The 24,381-nt window shown below is 45.9% G+C and overlaps 1 protein-coding gene across 1 annotated transcript in view; it reads right to left on the reverse strand.

The window, feature by feature from the left end:
• LOC146861075 (UDP-glucuronosyltransferase 1A1-like) overlaps positions 1-23,754 on the reverse strand; it is a 444,482-nt gene extending 420,728 nt beyond the window's left edge. The window contains exon 1 of the mRNA XM_085645120.1: positions 22,831-23,754. Coding sequence (XP_085501246.1) covers positions 22,831-23,670 — 840 coding nt within the window. The 5' untranslated portion in view covers positions 23,671-23,754. The remainder of the gene's footprint in view (positions 1-22,830) is intronic.
• Positions 23,755-24,381: the final 627 nt, after the last annotated feature.

Genomic DNA, 24,381 nt, shown 5'->3' on the forward strand with positions numbered 1-24,381 from the left:
TATCTGTGTGCCATCACAAGCTGTTGGCTACATAACTTTGTTCATGTAAGCAGTTACTGCATGGTGACATCGTCCCAAGGTGTGTTCCTTCCTCTGTGTAACCTGACATCTTCCCTGCAGGGTCATTCCAATATGTGGTGCTGAGCTGTGTCTACATTGGCTGGGTGTGTGACGGACTCGTTAGACTTTGGCCATGCATGCTGAGCGATGTCTCCACCTGCATCATTCGTGGCGTCCTTGGTGGTCACTGTACTTGTGTATGTAGACTGTTGTCATGACTTCATGTGGACATGTTTTCTTTTCGGCGCTATGCATGTGTATACTCCCAGCCTCGCACACATGTGGTACATGTACTGCAGGATCTTTGTGCACCCACATCAGTGTTAGGCACCCACCCCTCCTGTGTCTGGGCACTGCTGTGAGTGTTAGGCACCCACCCCTCCTGTGTCTGGGCACTGCTGGGAGGACTCTGCACACACCCCTCTTATGTCTGGGCACTGCTGTGAGTGTTAGGCACCCACCCCTCCTGTGTCTGGGCACTGCTGGGAGGACTCTGCACACACCCCTCCTGTGTCTGGGCACTGATGTGAGTGTTAGGCACCCACCCCTCCTGTGTCTGGGCACTGCTGGGAGGACTCTGCACACACCCCTCTTATGTCTGGGCACTGCTGTGAGTGTTAGGCACCCACCCCTCATGTGTCTGGGCACTGCTAGGAGGACTCTGCACACACCCCTCTTATGTCTGGGCACTGCTGTGAGTGTTAGGCACCCACCCATCCTGTGTCTGGGCACTGCTGGGAGGACTCTGCACACACCCCTCCTGTGTCTGGGCACTGCTGTGAGTGTTAGGCACCCACCCCTCCTGTGGCTGGGCACTGCTGGGAGGACTCTGCACCCACCCCTCCTGTGTCTGGGCACTGCTGGGAGTGTTAGGCACCCACCCCTCCTGTGTCTGGGCACTGCTGGGAGGACTCTGCACACACCCCTCTTATGTCCGGGCACTGCTGGGAGGACTCTGCACCCAACCCTCCTATTTCAGGATATGTACGCTTAGAACATACACGGGTGTGGGTTCGCTCCATGCATACGCGGGTGGGGGTACGGTCCGTACGTACACTGTTGGGGTGGGGGTTCGCTCCATACATACGCGGGTGGGGGTACAGTCCGTACGTACACTGTTGGGGTGGGGGTACGCTCCATACATACGCGGGTGAGGGTACGGGTCGTACATACACGGTTGGCATGGGGGGTACGCTCCATGCATACGGGGGTGGGGGTACGGTCCGTACATACGCGGGTGAGGGTACGGGTCGTACATACACGGTTGGGGTGGGGGTATGCTCCATACATACGCGGGTGAGGGTACGGGCCGTACATACACTGTTGGGGTGGGGGTACGCTCCATACATACGCGGGTGAGGGTACGGGTCGTACATACACGGTTGGCATGGGGGGTACGCTCCATGCATATGGGGGGTGGGGGTACGGTCCGTACATATGCGGGTGAGGGTACGGGTCGTACATACACGGTTGGGGTGGGGGTACGCTCCATACATACGCGGGTGAGGGTACGGGCCGTACATACACGGTTGGGGTACGCTCCATACATACGCGGGTGAGGGTACGGGTCATACATACACGGTTGGCATGGGGGGTATGCTCCATGCATACGGGGGTGGGGGTACGGTCCGTACATACGCGGGTGAGGGTATGGGTCGTACATACACGGTTGGGGTGGGGGTACGCTCCATACATACGCGGGTGAGGGTACGGGCCGTACACACACGGTTGGGGTGGGGGTACGCTCCATGCATACGGGGGTGGGGGTACGGTCCGTACATACGCGGGTGAGGGTACGGGCCGTACATACACGGTTGGGGTGGGGGTACGCTCCATACATACGCGGGTGAGGGTACGGGCCGTACGTACACTGTTGGGGTGGGGGTACGCTCCATACATACGCGGGTGAGGGTACGGGCCGCACATACACTGTTGGGGTGGGGGTACGCTCCATACATACGCGGGTGAGGGTACGGGCCGTACATACACGGTTGGGGTGGGGGTACGCTCCATACATACGCGGGTGAGGGCACGGGTCGTACATACACGGTTGGGGTGGGGGTACGCTCCATACATACGCGGGTGAGGGTACGGGTCGTACATACACGGTTGGGGTGGGGGTACGCTCCATACATACGCGGGTGAGGGTACGGGCCGTACATACACGGTTGGGGTGGGGGTACGCTCCATACATACGCGGGTGAGGGTACGGGTCGTACATACACAGTTGGGGTGGGGGTACGCTCCATACATACGCGGGTGAGGGTACGGGCCGTACGTACACTGTTGGGGTGGGGGTACGCTCCATACATACGTGGGTGAGGGTACGGGCCGTACATACACGGTTGGGGTGGGGGTACGCTCCATACATACGCGGGTGAGGGTACGGGTCGTACATACACAGTTGGGGTGGGGGTACGCTCCATACATACGCGGGTGAGGGTACGGGCCGCACATACACTGTTGGGGTGGGGGTACGCTCCATACATACGTGGGTGAGGGTACAGGCCGTACATACACGGTTGGGGTGGGGGTACGCTCCATACATACGCGGGTGAGGGCACGGGTCGTACATACACGGTTGGGGTGGGGGTACGCTCCATACATACGCGGGTGAGGGTACGGGTCGTACATACACGGTTGGGGTGGGGGTACGCTCCATACATACGCAGGTGAGGGTACGGGTCGTACATACACGGTTGGCATGGGGGGTACGCTCCATGCATACGGGGGTGGGGGTACGGGCCGTACATATCCGTACCCACGCTGTGGAATGCTTGTGCGGGCCATACACAGGCCTTTGCCATGTGTGTACAGCCGTCCCGCCATAGTTGGGGTGACATAGGTGTGGGCGTGGTACGACTCGTACCCACGCTCTTAAGGCGTGGGTACGGGACGTACCTGTATTGTTGTGTTACCGGTTCGCGTCGTCATCCACTTCCGTTGTGGCGGACGCTGGCTTTGCTGGACACGCCCCCACCCCCTCGTAGTGACCAGGGCCTGGGGGTCAGGTATGTCCAGGGCATGTGTGCTGTGTGACTTGGGTGGGGGTTTTGTGGCCTGCCCCTGCTCCTGCCCCACCACCCCTTTCCCCCCTCCCTTTGTTGTTCTGACCTTCTGCGGCGTCTGCGTCGGAACCTGTAGAGGAGGTCGACTGCTATGAGGACCGGGATGACACGTAGGTTCGGGTCCATGTCTGTCTGTCGCGTGCAGGTACTCCTTGTTCGCGTCGTCCTGATTTCCCGGCAGTTTTTGGCTGCCGGAAAATATTCTCCGTGCGGGATGACGTCGGTGCGAATCGTACTTCCTGGTTCGTGAATGGCAGGCTGCGTGCGTCCCGACGTCACGTCGGCGCTTTCCCAGATCACATTTGTATGTATATTTTCGTCGATCGGTGTTTTGGACGAATCGTACGGAAATAGTATTTCCGTGCGAATCGTACTTCCATGTTCGTATATTGTTCCGACCGGGTACGCGTCGGACGGAGAATATGCCCGGTTTTTACAGGATCGTAATCGGCACCTAAGTGTCTAAATACAGTGATGTAATATCTGACGTCATCAGCAGAGGATTGCGGTCGCGTGAGTTATAGTTGCCTGCACTAACTATAACGGGGGAATTTCATTGGTTTTTTACGAGTGAAATGTCCAGCTAACTATAACATGTGTGAAACCTATGGTTTTTTAAGTGAATTTGCAAGGTTTTTTAAATGCTAATTCGTAACTATAACGTGTGTGAAACCTATGGTTTTTTCAGTGAATATATATATATATATATATATATATATATTCACTGAATATATATATATATATATATATATATATATATATATATACCATTTAGGAATGCCCAGGAATCTTGCATCAAGTTTTGAAGATTACCACTGTTCTCTTGAAATATATGATTTTAAATATATTACTGTGTAATGCTATACAAATTTGTTTAAGGCTTTTATGCTTGAGAATCATCTACTCCCGGTATCCTCTATGAGATTAATTGGTTTTTTATTATAACTGTAATATCTGTATATTATGGGTTTTTGAAATCCTTAAATGACAAAGAATTTTGGGATTTTAATATATTAAGAGAGGAGGGAGTGTGGCACTATGCCACGATTATTAACATTGTGTTAAAAAGTATTGTGTTAAAAGCCACAGCATTACGAGAAAAATAACGTTAGTCTGTTCTCTGGACAATATCCAGAAGGCCCTTAATGACATTTAATCGGGCCAAGTCTATGAGAGATGATTTATTCAAGACTAATCTGGAGGTCAAGAGAGGAGGTGGGTGGCTGAAAGTAAGTCCGGGCTTTCACAAATGTTTTAAATGTAAAGCCTGTAAACACGGAAAAAATACGCAACAGGTAGCCTCACCTCTCCTAAACAGCCCCTGGAAATTGAGGAAACCTTTAAACTGTAAGAGTGAGTTTGTTGTTTACATTCTTAAATGTTCTTGCCCTAAGATGTATGTGGGAAGTACTATTCACGTGGTTCATGTACGTATCCTACAACATCTTAGGGCAATTGGAAATAATGATAAAAACTATGTGGTAGCACGTCATATGAATGAATTCCACAAAGGCAACACCAGTGAACTGGTGTACTTTGCTATTGATCAGATCCCCGTGGAACAAAGAGGAGGAGATAGAGAAAGAAAATTACGGAAATTGGAGTCTAAATACATACTGATGTTTAACACGAAAAGTCCAAATGGTTTGAATGTTGAAGAGGATCTCCATGTACATCTGATTTAGCAGTATCCATCAAGAGTGAGTGTAGCTCCTCTTTTTAGTCTAAATTTTATGGATTTTAAATTGTCACAGGGTCACAGACGAATAAGACAAATTCCTTTAAAAACATCATTTAAAAACTAGCTGGTGGTATAAGGATAATTTTTCATATGTAGTAATGATAAGAAAGGACATACCCAACAAGTGATTTATAGACTGTTTTAAGGTTGAGTACTGTAATGCATTTGCACTTTATTAGAGTTGCACTTTACTGGAATTGCGGTTTTGCACACAGTAGGCATTAGCACTTTACTTGAAACTAATATGCACTAGTATTTTTTAATAAATTTTAATATTTATATTACTTATTGTTAAGAAGACAGTTCAATGTAAATAAGGGTATGTACCATGAAATGATCATCCTACATTATTTCTTTCTGATTTTTGTTCACAATAAGGTTTGAACATTGGATTGACAGAAAATAGTTACTACGCTGTACCCAATCAATACAACAATTGATGATCAACTGATGATAATGATGGGGCACTTGCCCAGGAATCTTGCATCAAGTTTTGAAGATTACCACTGTTCTCTTGAAATATATGATTTTAAATATATTACTGTGTAATGCTATACAAATTTGTTTAAGGCTTTTATGCTTGAGAATCATCTACTCCCGGTATCCTCTATGAGATTAATTGGTTTTTTAATATAACTGTAATATCTGTATATTATGGGTTTTTGAAATCCTTAAATGACAAAGAATTTTGGGATTTTAATATATTAAGAGAGGAGGGAGTGTGGCACTATGCCACGATTATTAACATTGTGTTAAAAAGTATTGTGTTAAAAGCCACAGCATTACGAGAAAAATAACGTTAGTCTGTTCTCAGTGGTTATTTTTAAAGTGGTCATGTGACTCTGTGACGTGTATTTAAATGAAAGTGTTTCGTAATGTTAATTTGTGTGAGCAAGGCAGTTGTGCCGAAACGCGTTGCTAAAAGAAGAATAAACCCTAGCCGGATGGCTAACAACATCTCCTGTGTCGGTGTCCGATTTTATGAAGATCGGGTTTGGTTGTGATACTAAGCCGCTACATTGCTGGAATAGCGGAAGTACCGACGCGACCTCGTTCAGGTGTTCTCTCGACTTTCTGGCAGAAATTGGTGTGGAGTGTTGGCTAACACTACGAGAGAACCCCCCTTATGCCGTCCCGATGAATACTTGACCGGGCACACGGAGCAACTACTATCGGAGCTGCGGACTGTGAGCCTTTCTGGAAGCGGAGCACGGAGGTGAATCGCCACAGAAGTAACGGTCAGTGATTGAAGGCAGCGGGGAGAGGAGCCACGACGTAACAGTCGTAAGCGGAGATTGCAAGGCAGGCAAACGGGTATGTTCAGCGTAAAGAGCAATATATAATTAACATACGAACAAACGAACATTTTACTAAAACAAAAGTTTTAACAATGGATACTCTAATTCAGCTGCGCGAGGAGACAGCTGACTCTGTATTTGGGGAAGGAAGTGACACAGCGGCCGATCCAAAACAGGGAGCGGATTCTATAACAAAGGAACCGAATGATAATATCGTAGCATTGAAAAGAAAAATTGAGAAGCTGCATCGTAATGAGATCTCAAAATGGTGGGAGGTAAAGTCACTGAGCAGATACCTGGATGTGGGGAGAGTTCCCCGAGGACTGCGCGTATTGACAGCCCCCACGTACGAGAACCCAGGCCCGGAGATGCTCAAAGAATGGGCGGCAAATAATGCACAGGCATCAGAAAACATGATGCGAATCTTGATAAAATACGCTGTGAAAGATCGTGAAAAGCTACTGGCGGATATCACTTCATTGGAATTGGACCTACTTAAATGTTTGGGAGAGGACAATTTGAACAAATTTAAGCTGGATTTGAACACTCGCTTAAAGAAATATGAGCAGTCGATAACGGAACGCAAAGCCACTAAATTCAAGCGAGATAGACAGGATTACCTGCGTGGCCAAATATACACATTTGCGCGCCGTTTTGACACTATTCGCAAACAACGGCTTTCAAAAACGAGCGCAGTGAAAGGCAAACAAACTGGTAATGAATTTCCAACTAATAATGCAGGAGAAGGTTCTGACATGAGCTCAAGAGCAAGCTCTGATGTTGATTCACTTCCTGAAGAAGGACCAGTGCAGTCAATGGGAATAGAAACCCCTACACCGCCCTCCATTATCGAAGAGTTTGGTTTTTTATATCAGGACCGGACTCAAAACCAGAGACCACCGTTTCAAAATCAAAGAAAAGAAAATTACGTAAACGGAAAAACCGACGGAGCAGGCATGGAGTTACGTTCAGGGAAAAAGAAGAAGGAGCAATCCCAACGCAAGGGGTGGAAGAAGCAGCACCAACAGTGATTAATTTAACAGACTTGACCCTGACAGACGAAGAAACGAAAATTCTATCACTAGGTCTTTCCTTTTGCAAACGCACTAACTTCAACTACACCCAAACACGCATTGACTTTTTTAAGTTTGTGAGGAGACTGAAGCTTAAAAAATTCTTTGATATGAAGATTACCAACTCAAAGATGAATAAGAATGTGATCAGTGAACATCCAGGTAATTTGGAAGTAGGAGATATGCAAGTGTTATTTGACTGCCATGAACTAATGAGGGAAGGGGAAGCGGGTGATGTGGTAGAACAGATCAGTCAGACAAATGAGCCATTTTGTTTTGATGTATTTGACAGCTCAGTCACGAATTTCAGGCCAAAATCTACCTTCACGCCTAATACTCCCAAAGATGCTTTAGACATGTTTTCTGACTTAGTGATTAAGGATCTAAAAGAAATATCAATAAATTCTAGCAAAGGTTTTTTGAAAACTGAAACAACTTTTGATAAAAAGTATCAATCGGTGATGACCAAAATCCAGAAGAGACAGGATATAGTAGTAAGGCAGGCCGACAAAGGGGGCAACCTTGTACTATGGTCATTGGATGCTTACAATCTTGAGGCGAATATGCAATTGAGAGACAAGTCTTGTTATGCATTGGTGCCACAGAGTAATCTGGTTGAAGTAAAAATGAAGTACGAAAAAGACCTGGCCAGATGGAGAGGGATTGGGCTGATTAATCAATCAGAATACTCCTTTTTGAAGGTAGACAAACCAGTTGTTCCGATTCTATACTTAATACCCAAGATCCATAAGCAGAGGGAAAGACCGCCAGGGAGACCGATAATTTCCGCTATAGGGAGTCTCTTTGAACCTACATCAAGGTATTTGGACTCATTCCTACAAAAACATGTGAGAGCCTTACCGGCTTACATACAAGACTCCAGGGACTTTCTGATCAAATTGGAAGATGTGCAATGGCAGGATTCCTATATTCTCATTACATTAGATGTCGTGAGCCTCTACACGAGCATTGCCCATGATGATGGGTTAAGAGCAATGAGACACTTCCTCAATTCGAGACCGATCAACCTCTACCAGCATACCAATATGTTGCTGGAGATGTGTAGGTTGTGTCTCAATAACAATCATTTTCTATTCGGAGGAGACACCTTCAAACAGTTGAAGGGCACAGCCATGGGCACCTGTTTCGCCCCTAGCTATGCTAATTTGCATATGGGCTGGTGGGAGGAACAGGTGCTCAGAGTTGAGTATAGTAGTGAATGGAGGGATCATATCGTCAAATGGATCCGATTCATTGATGATTTATTCATCATATGGAACGGATCCAGAGAATCAGCCCAACACTTCATTGACCGTATCAATGTAAACAACCTAAATTTGAAATTCACAGAACAAATAAGTACAGAGAGTGTGACTTACCTCGATTTGGAAGTATATATCGCACAACAATCAATCCAAACATGCACATATAGAAAAACTACCGCCGGCAATTCAATTTTGCACGCGGCTAGTTTCCATCCCACCAAACTAAAGATGAGTATCCCGTATGCGGAGAACCTAAGAATGAAACGCAATTGCAGTGAAGAGAATGCCCTGAGTAAAGCACAGGGGGCACTCACGCACAGGTTCTTACAAAGAGGGTACAATTTGGAAACTCTAAATCAAGCAAAAGCAAAAGTAGATGGTTTGGAGAGAGTTGCGTTATTAAAACCTGATAAAAAGAAAATTGAAGAAAAAAAGAAACACACCCAGAGTGAAATCCGCATGATAACAGGATTCAGTGCATACCAGACTCAGGTAAGAGACAGTCTGAGTAGACACTGGTACCTGGTCAAACAGGATCCGATTCTACAGGGGACAATATCCAGAAGGCCCTTAATGACATTTAATCGGGCCAAGTCTATGAGAGATGATTTATTCAAGACTAATCTGGAGGTCAAGAGAGGAGGTGGGTGGCTGAAAGTAAGTCCGGGCTTTCACAAATGTTTTAAATGTAAAGCCTGTAAACACGGAAAAAATACGCAACAGGTAGCCTCACCTCTCCTAAACAGCCCCTGGAAATTGAGGAAACCTTTAAACTGTAAGAGTGAGTTTGTTGTTTACATTCTTAAATGTTCTTGCCCTAAGATGTATGTGGGAAGTACTATTCACGTGGTTCATGTACGTATCCTACAACATCTTAGGGCAATTGGAAATAATGATAAAAACTATGTGGTAGCACGTCATATGAATGAATTCCACAAAGGCAACACCAGTGAACTGGTGTACTTTGCTATTGATCAGATCCCCGTGGAACAAAGAGGAGGAGATAGAGAAAGAAAATTACGGAAATTGGAGTCTAAATACATACTGATGTTTAACACGAAAAGTCCAAATGGTTTGAATGTTGAAGAGGATCTCCATGTACATCTGATTTAGCAGTATCCATCAAGAGTGAGTGTAGCTCCTCTTTTTAGTCTAAATTTTATGGATTTTAAATTGTCACAGGGTCACAGACGAATAAGACAAATTCCTTTAAAAACATCATTTAAAAACTAGCTGGTGGTATAAGGATAATTTTTCATATGTAGTAATGATAAGAAAGGACATACCCAACAAGTGATTTATAGACTGTTTTAAGGTTGAGTACTGTAATGCATTTGCACTTTATTAGAGTTGCACTTTACTGGAATTGCGGTTTTGCACACAGTAGGCATTAGCACTTTACTTGAAACTAATATGCACTAGTATTTTTTAATAAATTTTAATATTTATATTACTTATTGTTAAGAAGACAGTTCAATGTAAATAAGGGTATGTACCATGAAATGATCATCCTACATTATTTCTTTCTGATTTTTGTTCACAATAAGGTTTGAACATTGGATTGACAGAAAATAGTTACTACGCTGTACCCAATCAATACAACAATTGATGATCAACTGATGATAATGATGGGGCACTTGCCCAGGAATCTTGCATCAAGTTTTGAAGATTACCACTGTTCTCTTGAAATATATGATTTTAAATATATTACTGTGTAATGCTATACAAATTTGTTTAAGGCTTTTATGCTTGAGAATCATCTACTCCCGGTATCCTCTATGAGATTAATTGGTTTTTTAATATAACTGTAATATCTGTATATTATGGGTTTTTGAAATCCTTAAATGACAAAGAATTTTGGGATTTTAATATATTAAGAGAGGAGGGAGTGTGGCACTATGCCACGATTATTAACATTGTGTTAAAAAGTATTGTGTTAAAAGCCACAGCATTACGAGAAAAATAACGTTAGTCTGTTCTCAGTGGTTATTTTTAAAGTGGTCATGTGACTCTGTGACGTGTATTTAAATGAAAGTGTTTCGTAATGTTAATTTGTGTGAGCAAGGCAGTTGTGCCGAAACGCGTTGCTAAAAGAAGAATAAACCCTAGCCGGATGGCTAACAACATCTCCTGTGTCGGTGTCCGATTTTATGAAGATCGAGTTTGGTTGTGATATATATATATATATATATATATATATATATATATATATATATATATATATATACCATTTAAAAAAACAATATGGCAGAAGGAATTCACCAGAGGACTGACGTTTGACAACTCATGTTTAAAGTGGCCCCCAGGCAGTGAAATCAAACATTTTGTACTGTTGAAAGTGAGGCGATCGTACTGAGGAGGGGGGGGCAAAAACGTGAGAGAGAGGGAGGGGCTACAAGGGGGGGTGGAGAGGAAGAGAATGAATCCAGCAACAGGACCGGAACCAAACAAGTTCAATACAGCCGCCGGTCAGACCAAAAGAAATGCTCGGCTGCCATTTTGAAAGAGATTTAAAGTAAAGGCGGGGCATGGCATTGTTTAAGTGAAAGCGCGACATAGCGTACTGCAAAAAATAAACACATGATATTATAGAAGTTGAATATGGCGGGCCCTGAGGAACTAAAACGCCTCATGAAAGCGCGATTTTGCAGGAAAGCATGTCAGGCCTGCAGTAGGGGAAACTCATTAAAGAAAATAGTGCTCACAGACTAAAAAAGACGTACCCTGTAACAAACGAAGTAAAAGGGCCAGTCACCATGGGAGGTTACAAATGAAGAGAAGGCAGTACTAAGGTGGGACTAACAAGCCTAATAACGAATCAGAAGCCAGCAAACACGAAGGACAATGACACAAAACAATGACAAATATGGATGGATAGTGGGCGGGACCATAACAAGTCTCGCAGAGTAGCCCATGCGTGCTGACTCAGGCTCGACCTAAAAAACGCTCCATGGGCAAAATTGCTTATCTGGAGCAAAAGCAATGGTACCTAGAGCAGGATAAGATTAATCATGTGCCATCTTGTGTGCTCTTCAGGCTGACTTCCCTACAGTGACAGCAGAAGGGACAGCGTAACAAGGCACAGAGATGGGCACAAAGGAATTTCAAGAATATGAAGGGAGGGGTACATCCTGTGTCGTGAAGAGACGCCTGCCCTCCACACCCCCTAATGGAGCTGACAGTACACTGCGCGTCTTGCTACGGCAAGGCGTAGGGAGGAAGGAATGTGACAAAAAAAATGTTTTACCTACTTTTGTTTCTGTTTGGGCATTTTCTTAAAATAAAATTAAAAAACAGCTGTGGCCTTTCTCATCGAGGTACTCTTCCTCGTAATTTTTATGGTTTTATTAAGGCACGCCCCCTCCAACATGGATAAAGATTTTTTATATTATGTATGTTTGCCTCTGTGGAAAGTGCACCGACGGCGACAGTGACATGATATGCTGCGTCATATCTATTGTACGCCAACTACATTAATATATGATTGGTAAATAGAGGGGGCTCAGTGACTTCCGAGTCAAATGATAATCTTATTGTCACGATTGGCTCCCTGCTTTCTCGTGAACACCACCAGGGGGCTCAATTGTGGGGCTCTCCAGTGTTCTAATAAGCTTCCAGACCCTCCCCTTAATGTATATACTGACTTCCAGGTATTTGCATTCTACTTGCAAATTGTCTAAAAAAGAAATTTTCTGAATGAGCTTCTGAATGCTCAATCACCTCTGAGGGCCTGTTCTTTCTGAGCTTGAACTCCCTTATTCTCTTGTGCAGAGCTTCCTCTTAGGATTCCCTTTCTCCTTTGACGCGCTGTGTGATCTTGGGCTGCTCTGTACCCAGTATTCTGCCTACTTTGTCTTCTCTGGCACCAGTCACTGCCAGAGTCCTTGACACCACATGCCAGTGTCCCAGACAGACAGAATGACCAACCCACATTTGGGTCGCTTGTGAGGTTTCTTTTCATTCAGTTAGCTACCAGTTCTCTGTTACATTTTTGTATTGAAGGTGTATCATAATGAGAGGTTTAAGAAAGAAACACACCAGTGCATCATTTAGGTTTATGCAGGGCAGTTCCCCAGTGCCTAACAATGAGAGGCATGTAGTGTCTACTCTACTATTCGAGGATGTTAACCCTAGTCCTGAAACAATGAATCTTCTCATGAGAAATGAACATTTACGTTCTGAATATTATACTTATTGGCTCTCAAACACCTCTTTGCCTGAATTTGACTTAATCTGCTGATCTGATTCTTGCATGTCTGCTGGAAGTGGTTATAATATAGCTGTGTTCCACTGAGACCGATCCTTGTTTCCTGAGCTTTTGATATTCCTTGATTCCTGAGCTATAGTTAATTACTTGTTCCTTGATTCCTGGGCTATAGCTATTCCTTGTGCCTGAATTAGCACTGCCTGCAGTGCTTCCTTGTTACCTGAGTTCTAGTTTTTCTTTGTTCCTGTTCCTGGGCGTCAGCTATTTCTTGTTTCTGATTTTAACTGCTTGTAATACTCTCTTAACTCTTTTTTTCCTGAGCTGTAGCTAGTTCCTGTTTCCTTGAACTAACACTGCCTGCAGTGCTACTTTGACTCCTGAAGCTGTAGTAATTCCCTGTTCCTGAACTAGCACTGCCTGCAGTGCTACTTTGACTCCTGAGCCTTAGATCCTGCCCCAGCACTGCCTTCAATGCAACTTTGTTTTCTTGATTCCTGAACCTGCACTATTCTAGTATACCCTGGTAGCCTCCTCTTCTGTATGTCCTTTTCCAGTACTTGCCTTTTTTCCCATTTCCTTGGTTCCAATTCCTAGTTTGCTGTATTTCTATTCCTGATACCTATCGTGAATGTCTATCGTGCTTGTGTTTGATTCTACCCCCTTGCTGTTACTGCCTTACGTGTTCCTGTTTGATCGCCAGGATCCGTGGGCACAGCTGACAACCTAGGTGGTGTTTCTTGTTCACTGTGAGTATTGTCTTTGAGTTACATTTCTAACATCACCATAGGTATCAGCTCCACAGACCCTGCCTGTGCATGCATATCCTATACGTGGGTATTTGAAGTCAGTATCTGTAACAGCAATTGTGGGTGAGGAACTTACTGAGCTTTAGTCTTACCGTGTGGAGCTCCCAAATACTTTACCTCACATTTCCTTTATTGTTAGTGTTGTTAGTGTTTTTTTTATATATATGTTTTGCATATCTGTCCTGTGTGTAGTTTTTCCGAATGCTCAATCACCTCTGAGGCCCTGTCCTTTCAGAGCTTTAACTATCTTATTCTCTTGTGCAGAGGTTCCTCTTAGGATTCCCTCGCTCCTGTGACTCGCTGTTTGATCTTGGGCAACTCTACACCCAGTATTCTGCCTACTTTGTCAGTTTTTCAATTAATGGCGTGCGGAATGATTCTCTGCCGGACCTTCACCTCGGTGAACTAAAAATACGGCGTCTACAACGCGTTTTAGAAGTCGTCACTCAAAATGCACGGGTGCCATAAAATGTGCTTGACAATGTAATGGAAATTCATGAAAAGTGGCTATACTTTAATTATTGAAGGCCATCGTCCGAATGAAGATTCGCGAAAAGCAAACTATTTTGCATGTTCTCCTCTGACTTTAAATGTCCTGTGAAGAGAGTTCAAAGCAATTCAGACTTTATTGAAGTGACATCTCGAATTTCAGATTACACCGTGTTCCAACGCCCTGACGACAATCCCGTGAATCAACGCATGGATTAGAAATGCATCGCCCATTTCCATTTGTCCGCCACATAGGTCTACTGTTAATTCCCATTTGTCGAAGTAAGGGTGGATAATTCATAACACACCCGTCGGAGTGGAGATATTTTTCCCATGTGGCCTAAAGTTCCCTTACAAAAAATGCCTAATGAGTGGTAAAATGGAGAACTTTTAACGACTGTGTCATGCTGGTGTAATTTTTTGCATTCTGTATATTCAATATTGCTTTTTGTAAATATCATTGCACTATTTTTTGTTGTATATTCACATTGTTTTTGTATTCAAATTACACACTTTGTATGTTCTATGTATCGCATCTCAGGCATGAAGTGAATGTCTATAACAAATATGTTTGAATTTATTACGAAAGAAATGTAATTTTTACAGTAAAAGCACATGAACCTATTGGTCATTTTTTTCTCCGCCAAAAATAAATAGTGGTAAAATAGATAACCAGGTACCTTCTTCTTTTCATACTTTGTCTTCTCTGGCACCAGTCGCTGCCAGTCCCTGACACATGTCAGTGTCCCGGACTGAGTCCTGACACCTGTAACACGCTGTTGATTTACCACGAAATTAATCAAATGATCTTGCACTTTATTGTCACAATGCGAAATGCCTCCTCAGGAGTTTGCCAACTACGGTTTTTTGAGCTGATTTACTTAGATATATGCGCTGTCCTCCACTTTCTGTGATTGTTGGCTTCTAATCTTGTATGTGCATGGGGACATATGTGCGCCGTTTTTTTATTGTGTGGGGTAAGAGTTTTAGATCGGCTAGGGCCCCTTCAAAGAAATGAGAAAGATAACCAATCAATCAATCAATCAATCAAAGATAACCATATTACAGCTCCCTTGCCTGTGTTTAAGGAACTGGGAAAGAAGTATCAAGATGTTGTAGCTCTAAGTGCACGGGAAATAATGCATTATTGTCTACTTTAATGGTGGCCATTGAGTGCGGTATTTCATTAACCAGCAGGACTGTGACAGCCGTGAAGAATGCTTTAAATGCAGGGTCTCAGGATCTCTGCTCCACTTCAAAGCCTAACTGAGGTTCACCTGGAGGTCGTCAGGGGACCACGCCTCTGTCCGTGTATATTTACCACTCAGTGGTAATTGTTTTATTCTGCTCCTTTTTGTGCTAAATGTACATAAAATGCGAAACACGATAAGTACACGACTCTTCATTCTGTGTTCTTTTTTTAATAATTTTTTTTAATTTTACCATGATAGATTTGAGGCCAGAAGGAAGTGCAAGTCCATACATTTCCAAATGCAATTTTAGTTGATAGAGTGTTTTATTTTTAGGGAAAATAAAAAGAATCAAAGCTTTTGTTACTCACTATCCGATGCATATATAGATGAACTCTGAAGTAGTTATTAGGTATTTTCAGGGATGCCGTCAAAAATCGAAAACACCCCTCACTTAGAAATGACTCTTATGACAATGCGTGAGAAAACCAAGTAAACCCGACCCTTCCATGAAAAGCTCCCTTCTCCGTCAAATATACTCAGCGATCTATTCATTCTTCCACCCCCTATCCATTATCCTTTCACCTTTCCATCCTTTCATCCACCCTTTCATTATTCCAAAAATCCATTGAAATTCCACTGATCCATCTGTCCATTCGTTCGTCCATCCAGCCTCCACTGCACCTTTCCATGTTTCCATCCATCCAGTGACCAATCACGCTTTCACCCTTTTGTCCATCCTTACATTCACCCATCTATCCCTCATCAAAACACATAAAGGCATCGTCATTTACAATATCAATAGCTCAAACTCTCGCGAATGCGAGACCTATTGCATTGCAAATGCTTATTACCACTGGTATGTATATCCTGCCCTTTTTGCATCCAGAGTGGTTGCTCTTCGTTACATTGTATTCAAGAGAACTGTATTGTAGACACATAAATGTAAATTGATACTTGTATAGCGCACTACTCACCCACAAGGGTCTCAAGGCGCTTGTACGAATACCCCTGTGGAACCCATCCTGGCTTTTCCCTGTGAGGCATCCACTCCTGGGCACCCCCAAGGTGGAGGCCAGGCATCCTTAGCTTTGTGGGGGCCATTGTGGAGATTAAGCAAGCTATTGCCCAGAGTTGCAGAGTGGGACTCCATGATTGGAATAGGCACCAAGGCGAGAATTATCAGGTCCATGGAATTTTTGAGCCCAAGACCCGCCGAGGCAGGGAATTGAACCCTGGTCCCGGGCTAGACCTCTGCATCAGGGTCTGCCACTCTAATCATTGAGCCACACTTCTCCACTAAACTGTGGGAATGGGTGTGATACCCAGGAAAGAGAGAGAGGAACAGCTGCATAAATTGATAGGCCTAGCACTGCTGTTACCCGATTAAAGCATAGCAATAAAAAGGAAATCTTGAAGTCCTTCCTTAGATGTTAGATATGTGACCTGAACAAATGAGCACACACAGAACTGCTGAAATGTGCATGGGGTCTGCAGATAACAGAGAAAGGTGCATTTTCACCTGGTCTGCACTGCTGGAGTCTTGGTCTCACTTTCTAACTCATGAACCTCAACCCTGCTTCAAATGGAAGAATAGAAGTGCAGGAGCTCTGTGTCAGAGTACCTGCTTTGTTTCTGAGAAGTGCAGGTACTCTCCAATTAAAAGTATTACGTCTCTCTTGAGAAGTGCAGGTACTCTCCCTCTCAAAATAAAACAAGCATTTACAATGCAATGGTCTCGGCAACATTCTAGGTAGAGCTATTGGTATTGCTCATTATTTTTTATGATGTTTGTATCCCTAAATAAATGGCATTGTCATTTCTATTGGCATTAGGTTTTTTTTGCATATGTGATACCTATTGCATTAGCAGAGAGAGAGTGAGGTAGTGAGATAGAGAGTGAGGTATTGAAATAGAGAGTGAGGTAGTGAGAGAGAGTGAGGTAGAGAGTGAGGTAGTGAAATAGTGAGTTAGTGAGAGGTGTTTTCTGACGTAGTGAGATAGAAACAGTGAGTGATGTGAGATAGAGAAAGATTGAGGTAGTGAACAAGAGTGAGGTAGTGAGGGATGTTGTGAGGTATTAAGATAGAAACAGAGTGATGTAGTGAAGTAGTGAGATAGAGTGAGGTAGTGAAAGAGAGAGTGAAAGTGAGTTAGTGAGATAGAAAGAGTGAGGTAGCGAGATAGAGAGTGATTGAGGTAGTGAGTGAGAGAGAGTGAAGTTGTGAGGTTGTGAGCTTCTAATTCTGAACTCAGCATCTTATTAATTTTCGGTCAATGCATATACGCTGTTCTCTTAAACCTACTCTGCACATTTCTTTGAAACCGCGCTGGTTTAAGGTCGTTCTGTGTAACACAATACATTCGTAACATAAATTAAGCAGTGTGTCCTACATGAAGGAGCCGCAACTACGCCGCAGGTAAGATTGCTATTTGTCAGAAGCTGCACAGCTGCCTCATTGTTGTCATACAAATGTCAAGACATAATAGGAACTGATAAACAATACAGACACAATCACGCGGCGCCTTGCTGAGTTTAGTGACAGGTTCTCTCTCTTGGTGGCCATCTTCGATTGTAGTTGTATTAGAGAAATAAGTGTATAATAGTTACGCAATTAAATGCTTACATGAACGATTGGTAGATGAAAATATGAAAAAGAGATTTAGCTGTAAATTACAATGCAAGCTGAAATTATTGTTCTCACTATTTTTTTTTAAATATACGGGGGTCGTCATGCCGTCCGTGCCACAGTGGGTGACAGTGGTCACCATGCTGGCCGTGTCACAGCAGGTGACAGTGGTTGCCATGCCAGCCGTGTCACAACAGGTGACAGTGGTCGCCATGCCGGCCGTGTCACTGGGGTGACAGTGGACGCCATGCCGGCCGTGTCACAGGGGTGATAGTGGTCGTCTTGCCGGCCGTGTCATGGAGGTGACAGTGGTCGCCATACCGGCCGTGGCACAGTGGTCGCACTGCCGGCCGTGGCACAGTGGTCGCAATGCCGGCCGTGTCACAGCAGGTGACAGTGGTCGCCATGCCGGCTGTGTCGCAGCGGGTGACAATGCCGGCCTGTGGCTGCGGGTGACAGAAGTCGGGTGACAGAAGTCGCAATGCCGGCTGTGTCGCAGCGGGTGACAGTGGTCGCTATGCCACCCGTGTCACAGGGGTGACAGTGGTCGCCACGCCGGCCGTGTCACAGCAGGTGACAGTGGTCGCCATGTCGGCTGTGTCACAGCGGGTGACAATGCCGGCCTGTGGCTGCGGGTGACAGAAGTCGGGTGACAGAAGTCGCAATGCCGGCTGTGTCGCAGCGGGTGACAGTGGTCGCCATGCCACCCCTGTCACAGGGGTGACAGTGGTCGCCACGCCGGCCGTTGCACAGCGGGTGACAGTGGTCGCCATGCCGGCCGTGTCACAGCTTGCTGTTTACTGTTTTTGGCCGAGGAGGTAAACAGATCCGACATCCGCTAAAGAAAGCTCTTTAGCGGATCAGCCTATGTAATGAATTACCGCCAAAAAGCAGGTTTTGTGACATTAAAACAACAAGAAACAGAGCAGGATTTTCAAGGAATTCAGGCCCTAGACAAGGAGAAGAAACGATAAGCTGTGCAAACAGGCAGGCATGTCCTGTAAGACGTATGCCCCTTTAAAGTGCCCAAGAGCAAACATGCTGGGGGTATTGTGAAGACACAAAGCACACAGGAAGGCCGGCTCCTGCCTGAGCCCCGCTGCCATTAGTCACCGCGGGGGCCAGTCCTCGGAGCTCAGGGCCCCCCTGACAATGGCTTCTGCAGCTGAGGTCAGCCCCCAGGCCCCCTGTTTGTTCACCAGGGCAGGCCGAGCCGCAGGGAGGCTCATTTAACGCATCCCCCCCAGGGTGGTACACAAAGGGTCTAGATTGGAGAGGAGGGGATGTGTGCAGGGCGTGGGTAGGGGGGGCACTCACCTGGTTCTGCTGCTCTCTGACAATGTACTGGGGTCACCGTCTCAAAGACGGGGTGAGGGCGGCGGCCCTGCCTGGGTGGCATACTTACAGTTACCCTCTAGCGCCTGTTAACTCAGTATTTTTTTCCTGGCACTATAAATAGCTGATATTGTTTCTCTCCTTTTTAATGACACTCGGGGTGTAAAAGCTTATTACATGGAAACCCGGGGAGAGAAACACGGCCCTTTATAGGCTATAAAGGACCGTGTTTCTCGAGCCCAGGTTTCCATTCAATAAGCTTTTGCAACCCGAGTGTCATTAAAATGAAGAGAAACAATATCAGTTATTTATAATGCCTAGAAAAAACACTGAGGTAACAAGCGCTATAGTAACATAATTTATGTTTAGTATTGTTAGTATACATTTTTTTTATTACAACCTTTATTGTCATTATTAATTGTAATCCTGTCTCACGTCTATTGGCCTGAATGGGCAGAAGCACCAGGACACACGGTTTGTGAGGGGAAAGCTCAGGAGTGGAGGGCCACGTGGAGTCGCGGGGGGCAAAGGATTCAGCTGGTAATCAAAGCACTAGGGTTTCAATAGAAGCCCCTCCAGTCCAGTCCATTCGAAGAGAGATGGGGCCTGGGGAGGAGAGAGAGGCAGATAAACGAAGAGGCCAAACAGTGAATGTGCATAAGATTGACCCTATTTATTCATTGAAAATGACCCCTCCGCAGAGGGACAGGCAATTAAATGGACAGGTGGGTAGAACTCTGCTGCCCTCACGCCCAAGGGTAATCCTAGAAGGGAAAGGCCAAAGAAAGAAAGAGCACAGGCGACAAGCTCGCACCAAAAGGAGAGGCCAAGATTTGAATGTGCATAGAGCACAACCACCCCCTGCAACTAACCATGACCTGGGCACCTCTTGTGCTGCTCCAATAATAAAGCCTACAAATCCACACAGCACACCTGCGTCCCTTTTTCTTAGACCCCCAAAACATTTGGCGCAAAAGCATTCATTGTGCCAGATATCTAAAGGGGGAGCGACCTTTCACTGTAGAACCTTCAGCTACCCGGGGCCGGTGCTCCGCCACATGGCAGATAGGCCTGTTTCCAGGAGAACCGGTGAAGGACGGCAGAGTCAGAGCTCCCGTCGGTGCAGCAGGTGCAGTGGCACCGGGGCCGAGGTGTTTCCAGGACTCACTGCACAGGCTTTAACTATCCTATATGAGGCAAAGGGCGAAGGAGGGGGGGGTGGTGTTGTGGCATATCAACCAGAGCTTCCGACTGGGGAACTGGTTCCGATAAAACAGGTTTGAGTCTCGGCGCCGATTCAACTTCCAGTGATTCTTGGCAAATCCCTTAATCTCCCCGCGCCTACAAAAAATGAATGTTTCCTTATGTAGTGTAACTGGTGCTCATGTACGAGACGAGTCCACGCGATATAAAACTGCAAAAAAAGGGCCTGATTTCCATCGCTTGCATTAATACTCAGAAATCCATCCTAGGCAATGTAGCATGTGTTAAACATTTTATAAAACCGCCATTTCCCCCCTCCCCCCACCCTCTGTCCAAGCCGACATTGCGTCTCTGGCGTCACCTTTCTGCCAGCACGACTTGCACAACGTTAAATACACAACGTAGGTGTTCGTCAAGGTCTAACTCACGACTTTCCAAGGGCCGGACAAACAAACACTGAGCTATCTCTTTAGTTTCAGTTATTTCAACAATTTAAATAATAAAAAAACGGACACCTTAGGATCCTATGCGGCTCGGTCAGGGGGGACGAGACCAGAGCAGCAGCCAACACGGGAGCCAAGAGCAGGGGGAGAGGACGCCATGAACACCGTCGCCTTTCTCCGAGGCGAAGCAGAAATGCCTCGGAGAAACGCAGCGGCGGTTTCAGATTCGGGGGCGTGTTTCTTTTTCTCTCCTCTTGCCATTGGCTGGAGGAGAGAAAAACACGCCTAAAAAGGGCGTGGCTAAAAAGTGGAAAGAAGACCACGGAACACGCCCCCGAATCTGAAAAAGACGGAGCCTATTTGGAGGGACGGCTCTCTCCTCCAATGGCTGGCCTCCGTTTAGGAAGCCAGCCAATGGAGGAGAGCCAAAAAGAGAGGCGGGCTAAAGAGCCACTCAGAAACATAAGATCTCCGGACTTCCGGTTCTGCCTTCGGCAGACCGGATGGTCCCTCGACCTAAAAAGTGCTGGTATTCAGTACCGGATAGCACCGGCCCATTTAAAGCACTGAACCTCCACAAATCCTTACATATATCAAGCATGCCATGTCTGAGAAAGTAACAGAAGTATTTACATGTCATATGTGAGTAGCACTGGGATAGATACATATTATATACCAAAACTGATCTTGAAATTTGTTAGGGGGCAAAAACTAAAATGTCTTCAAAAGGTGGTAAAGCTGTGTCCATGCAACATCTATGTGCCATCAATAATGTGATGTAATGGACTGCTGGTAACTTGCTCTGACTGCTGACCTGAGACATTGGGCTTGAGTTAGCAAAGTCACTGTTGGTTGTCTTAACTTGCATGTTCAATAACTATCCATAAATTTAAAGTACCGGATGTATGACGTTACAACGCATGCTGTTACAACGCATGCTGTTACAACGAAAGTTTTACAACGCAAGTGCATTGACAACGCAGGACATTACAACGCAAGTCTTTACATCGACTTGCACTAGATGGCGTGCTAACATTAAAAAAGTGTAATTTACTATTCCAACTCCAGTCCACGTAACAGTAGGGAAGGTGTTGGGATAGTAAACTACACTATTTTTAATGTTAGCACGCCATCTAGTGCAAGTCGATGTAAAGACTTGCGTTGTAATGTCCTGCGTTGTCAATGCACTCGTGTTGTAACAGTTTCGTTGTAATGGTAGTGCGTTGTAAAAGTTGCGTTGTAAAGGTTGTTCCCCTAAAGTACCTTATGGATCACGAAAAAGTAGAGTGGAGAGCCTAGGATACATAGGCAGAATGAGGTCAGATGAGTACATGGAAAGAAAGCATGGCAGCACAGGGTTCAAAGGCAGTGTATGGAGTTTTCGCCACCTAGGAAGACACTGTGAGGACTTGATGCTCATGAACAGGCAGTGAGAGTGGCTTGAGGCTAAGGAAAGGACATTCTGCAGAGTGTGATACACATGGGCAGCCTGAGATACAAAGAAAGAGTTTGAGGCTCTTGGAACACATGGAAAGAGAGTCTGAGAAGCAATGGCGTGAGGAGCTTGTGGGGCATGACCTGAGCGTGCTTGGGCCAAATGAACAGAAAATCCGAGGAGCTGCAGTAGCAACGCATTAACAGTCAGTTCAATGAACACGCAGCGCTAGCAGCCGGTGGAGTTGGTGAAGTTAAAGAGGAATTGTGAGGAGCTCAGTGTCATAGGCGAGTACATCAGCAGTCTGTACATTAGAAACGCAAATGCTCAAAGACCGTATTATGATGCAAAGAGGCTGTCTGAATTTGCTATTGTAAATTGATTGTTTTGTAAGAAAGGGGGCACTTCTGTCGCCTAAACTTACAGTGAGTTCAGTCAGACAAGAAAGGCATGCATCTGCATTTCCCGCTCCACATCTCATTCCCCGTCGACAGATAACCTTTGACCTAGGCTGACAATATATATAAGGGAGCACCGGAAGGCCGACAAGGGCCTCGCACCTTTAGCCACTGTGTGTTATTATGTACCTCACTCAGCTCCGTCCGCTTCCTGCAGTTGAGACCTCCGATGAAGACCATGTTGGGCATGACGGGCCGCGGGTGTTCGAACACGAAGTCGTACCTCAGCAGCCAGACCGCGGCTCTGCCATAGAGCTCCGCGAGGCTCACGTCGCCCCTCTGTAGGACCTCAGCAGCCAGGCGCTCATACTGGCCGTAGAAGTTCTTGAACAGCAGGAGCTCAAGGTAGCTGAAAATGAAGTTCCAGACGCGTTCCCCGAAGAGCATCCGGTCCGAGCTAAGGGTGTAGCACCTAGGGACGTAAGACGTAGGGCAGGGGGAGTTGGTGACCACGTGCTCTAGACCACACGGGTACCCACGAAAGGTGTGCACGAAAGGGAGCTTGAGCTGTTCGGCGAGGATCACCCCACATGGCAAGGCAGGGTCGGTTACCATGGCATTGAAGTGCTCCTCGTGCAGCGCCCGGATCATGCTGTCATTGGTCAAGAGACTGGCACACCCATCAAAGAATATGCCTGTCAAATACAACACGATGTGGTACTCGAAGGTGCCTGCGAGGAGCTTTTCCATCCTGGAGCCCTCGTGAAGGTAATTCTTTGTGAAGTCAAAGCGATGGCGGAGCTGCTGGTTGGTGTAGGGCACGGGGTAGGGCCTGAGCGTGTAATGCTGGGACGGTCGGACCAGGAGCGTGTGCTCTGGCACCAGAACTATGACCTGGTGGCCCCGGTGCCCGAGCTCCTCCACCACGTCTCGCATGGCGAACCAGTGGCTGGCGTCCAGAGGCACCACCAGCAGCTTCCCGCCCTCAGCGGCGCTCCAGCACATCAGGAGAAGAAGCAAGCAAAACATAGCGGCCGGTGCTGTGCAATATTTGGTATGCCCTTGGGATCGTGTATCCCCTGCCTTTTGAAAAACTACGGACGTCCTACCTATTGGACACCTCACCTCAGATGAGCCCACCAGCAGCCCCACCCACCGCAGGAGAGGCAGCCTCGGCTTTAGCAGGCAGAAGCAGCAGCGCACCGAGCCGCGGTCAGTAATGCACACATCTATCTGCTTAGAGCTACAGGGGCACTCAAGAGGGTGTCAATAAAGAACTGTTAACTCGTTCATTTGTTTACTCTGCCTTGACCTCTGACAATTTGAAGGGATAGCCTCGAGGTATTAACTACATGTACAACAAAAGAGAACAAGCATTGGCATAGCCAATAGGTCTCGCTTTTGGGGACCTTATAAGTGTTTAGCCATGCAACAGTTGATGTTGTTGCACCAAGGATATTGTGCTGCATAACGGCGAGCTGTGAACCTGATAAGTGATAGGACAGTGCGTGGGGCAGGAGGGTAAGCACGGTGAGCTTTGAACCTGATGATAATTGTTAGGACAGAGCGGGGCGCAGGGGGGTAAGCACGGCGAGCTTTGAACATAATGATAACTGTTAGGACAGAGCGGGGGCAGGGGGGTAAGCACGTAAAGCTTTGAACCTGATAATAAGTGTTAGGACAGAGCGGGGGGGGCAAGCACAGCGAGCTTTGAACCTGATGATAAGTGTTAGGACAGAG

This window comes from Triturus cristatus, chromosome 3_1 (assembly GCF_964204655.1).
Source record: "Triturus cristatus chromosome 3_1, aTriCri1.1, whole genome shotgun sequence".
NCBI lineage: Eukaryota > Metazoa > Chordata > Amphibia > Caudata > Salamandridae > Triturus > Triturus cristatus.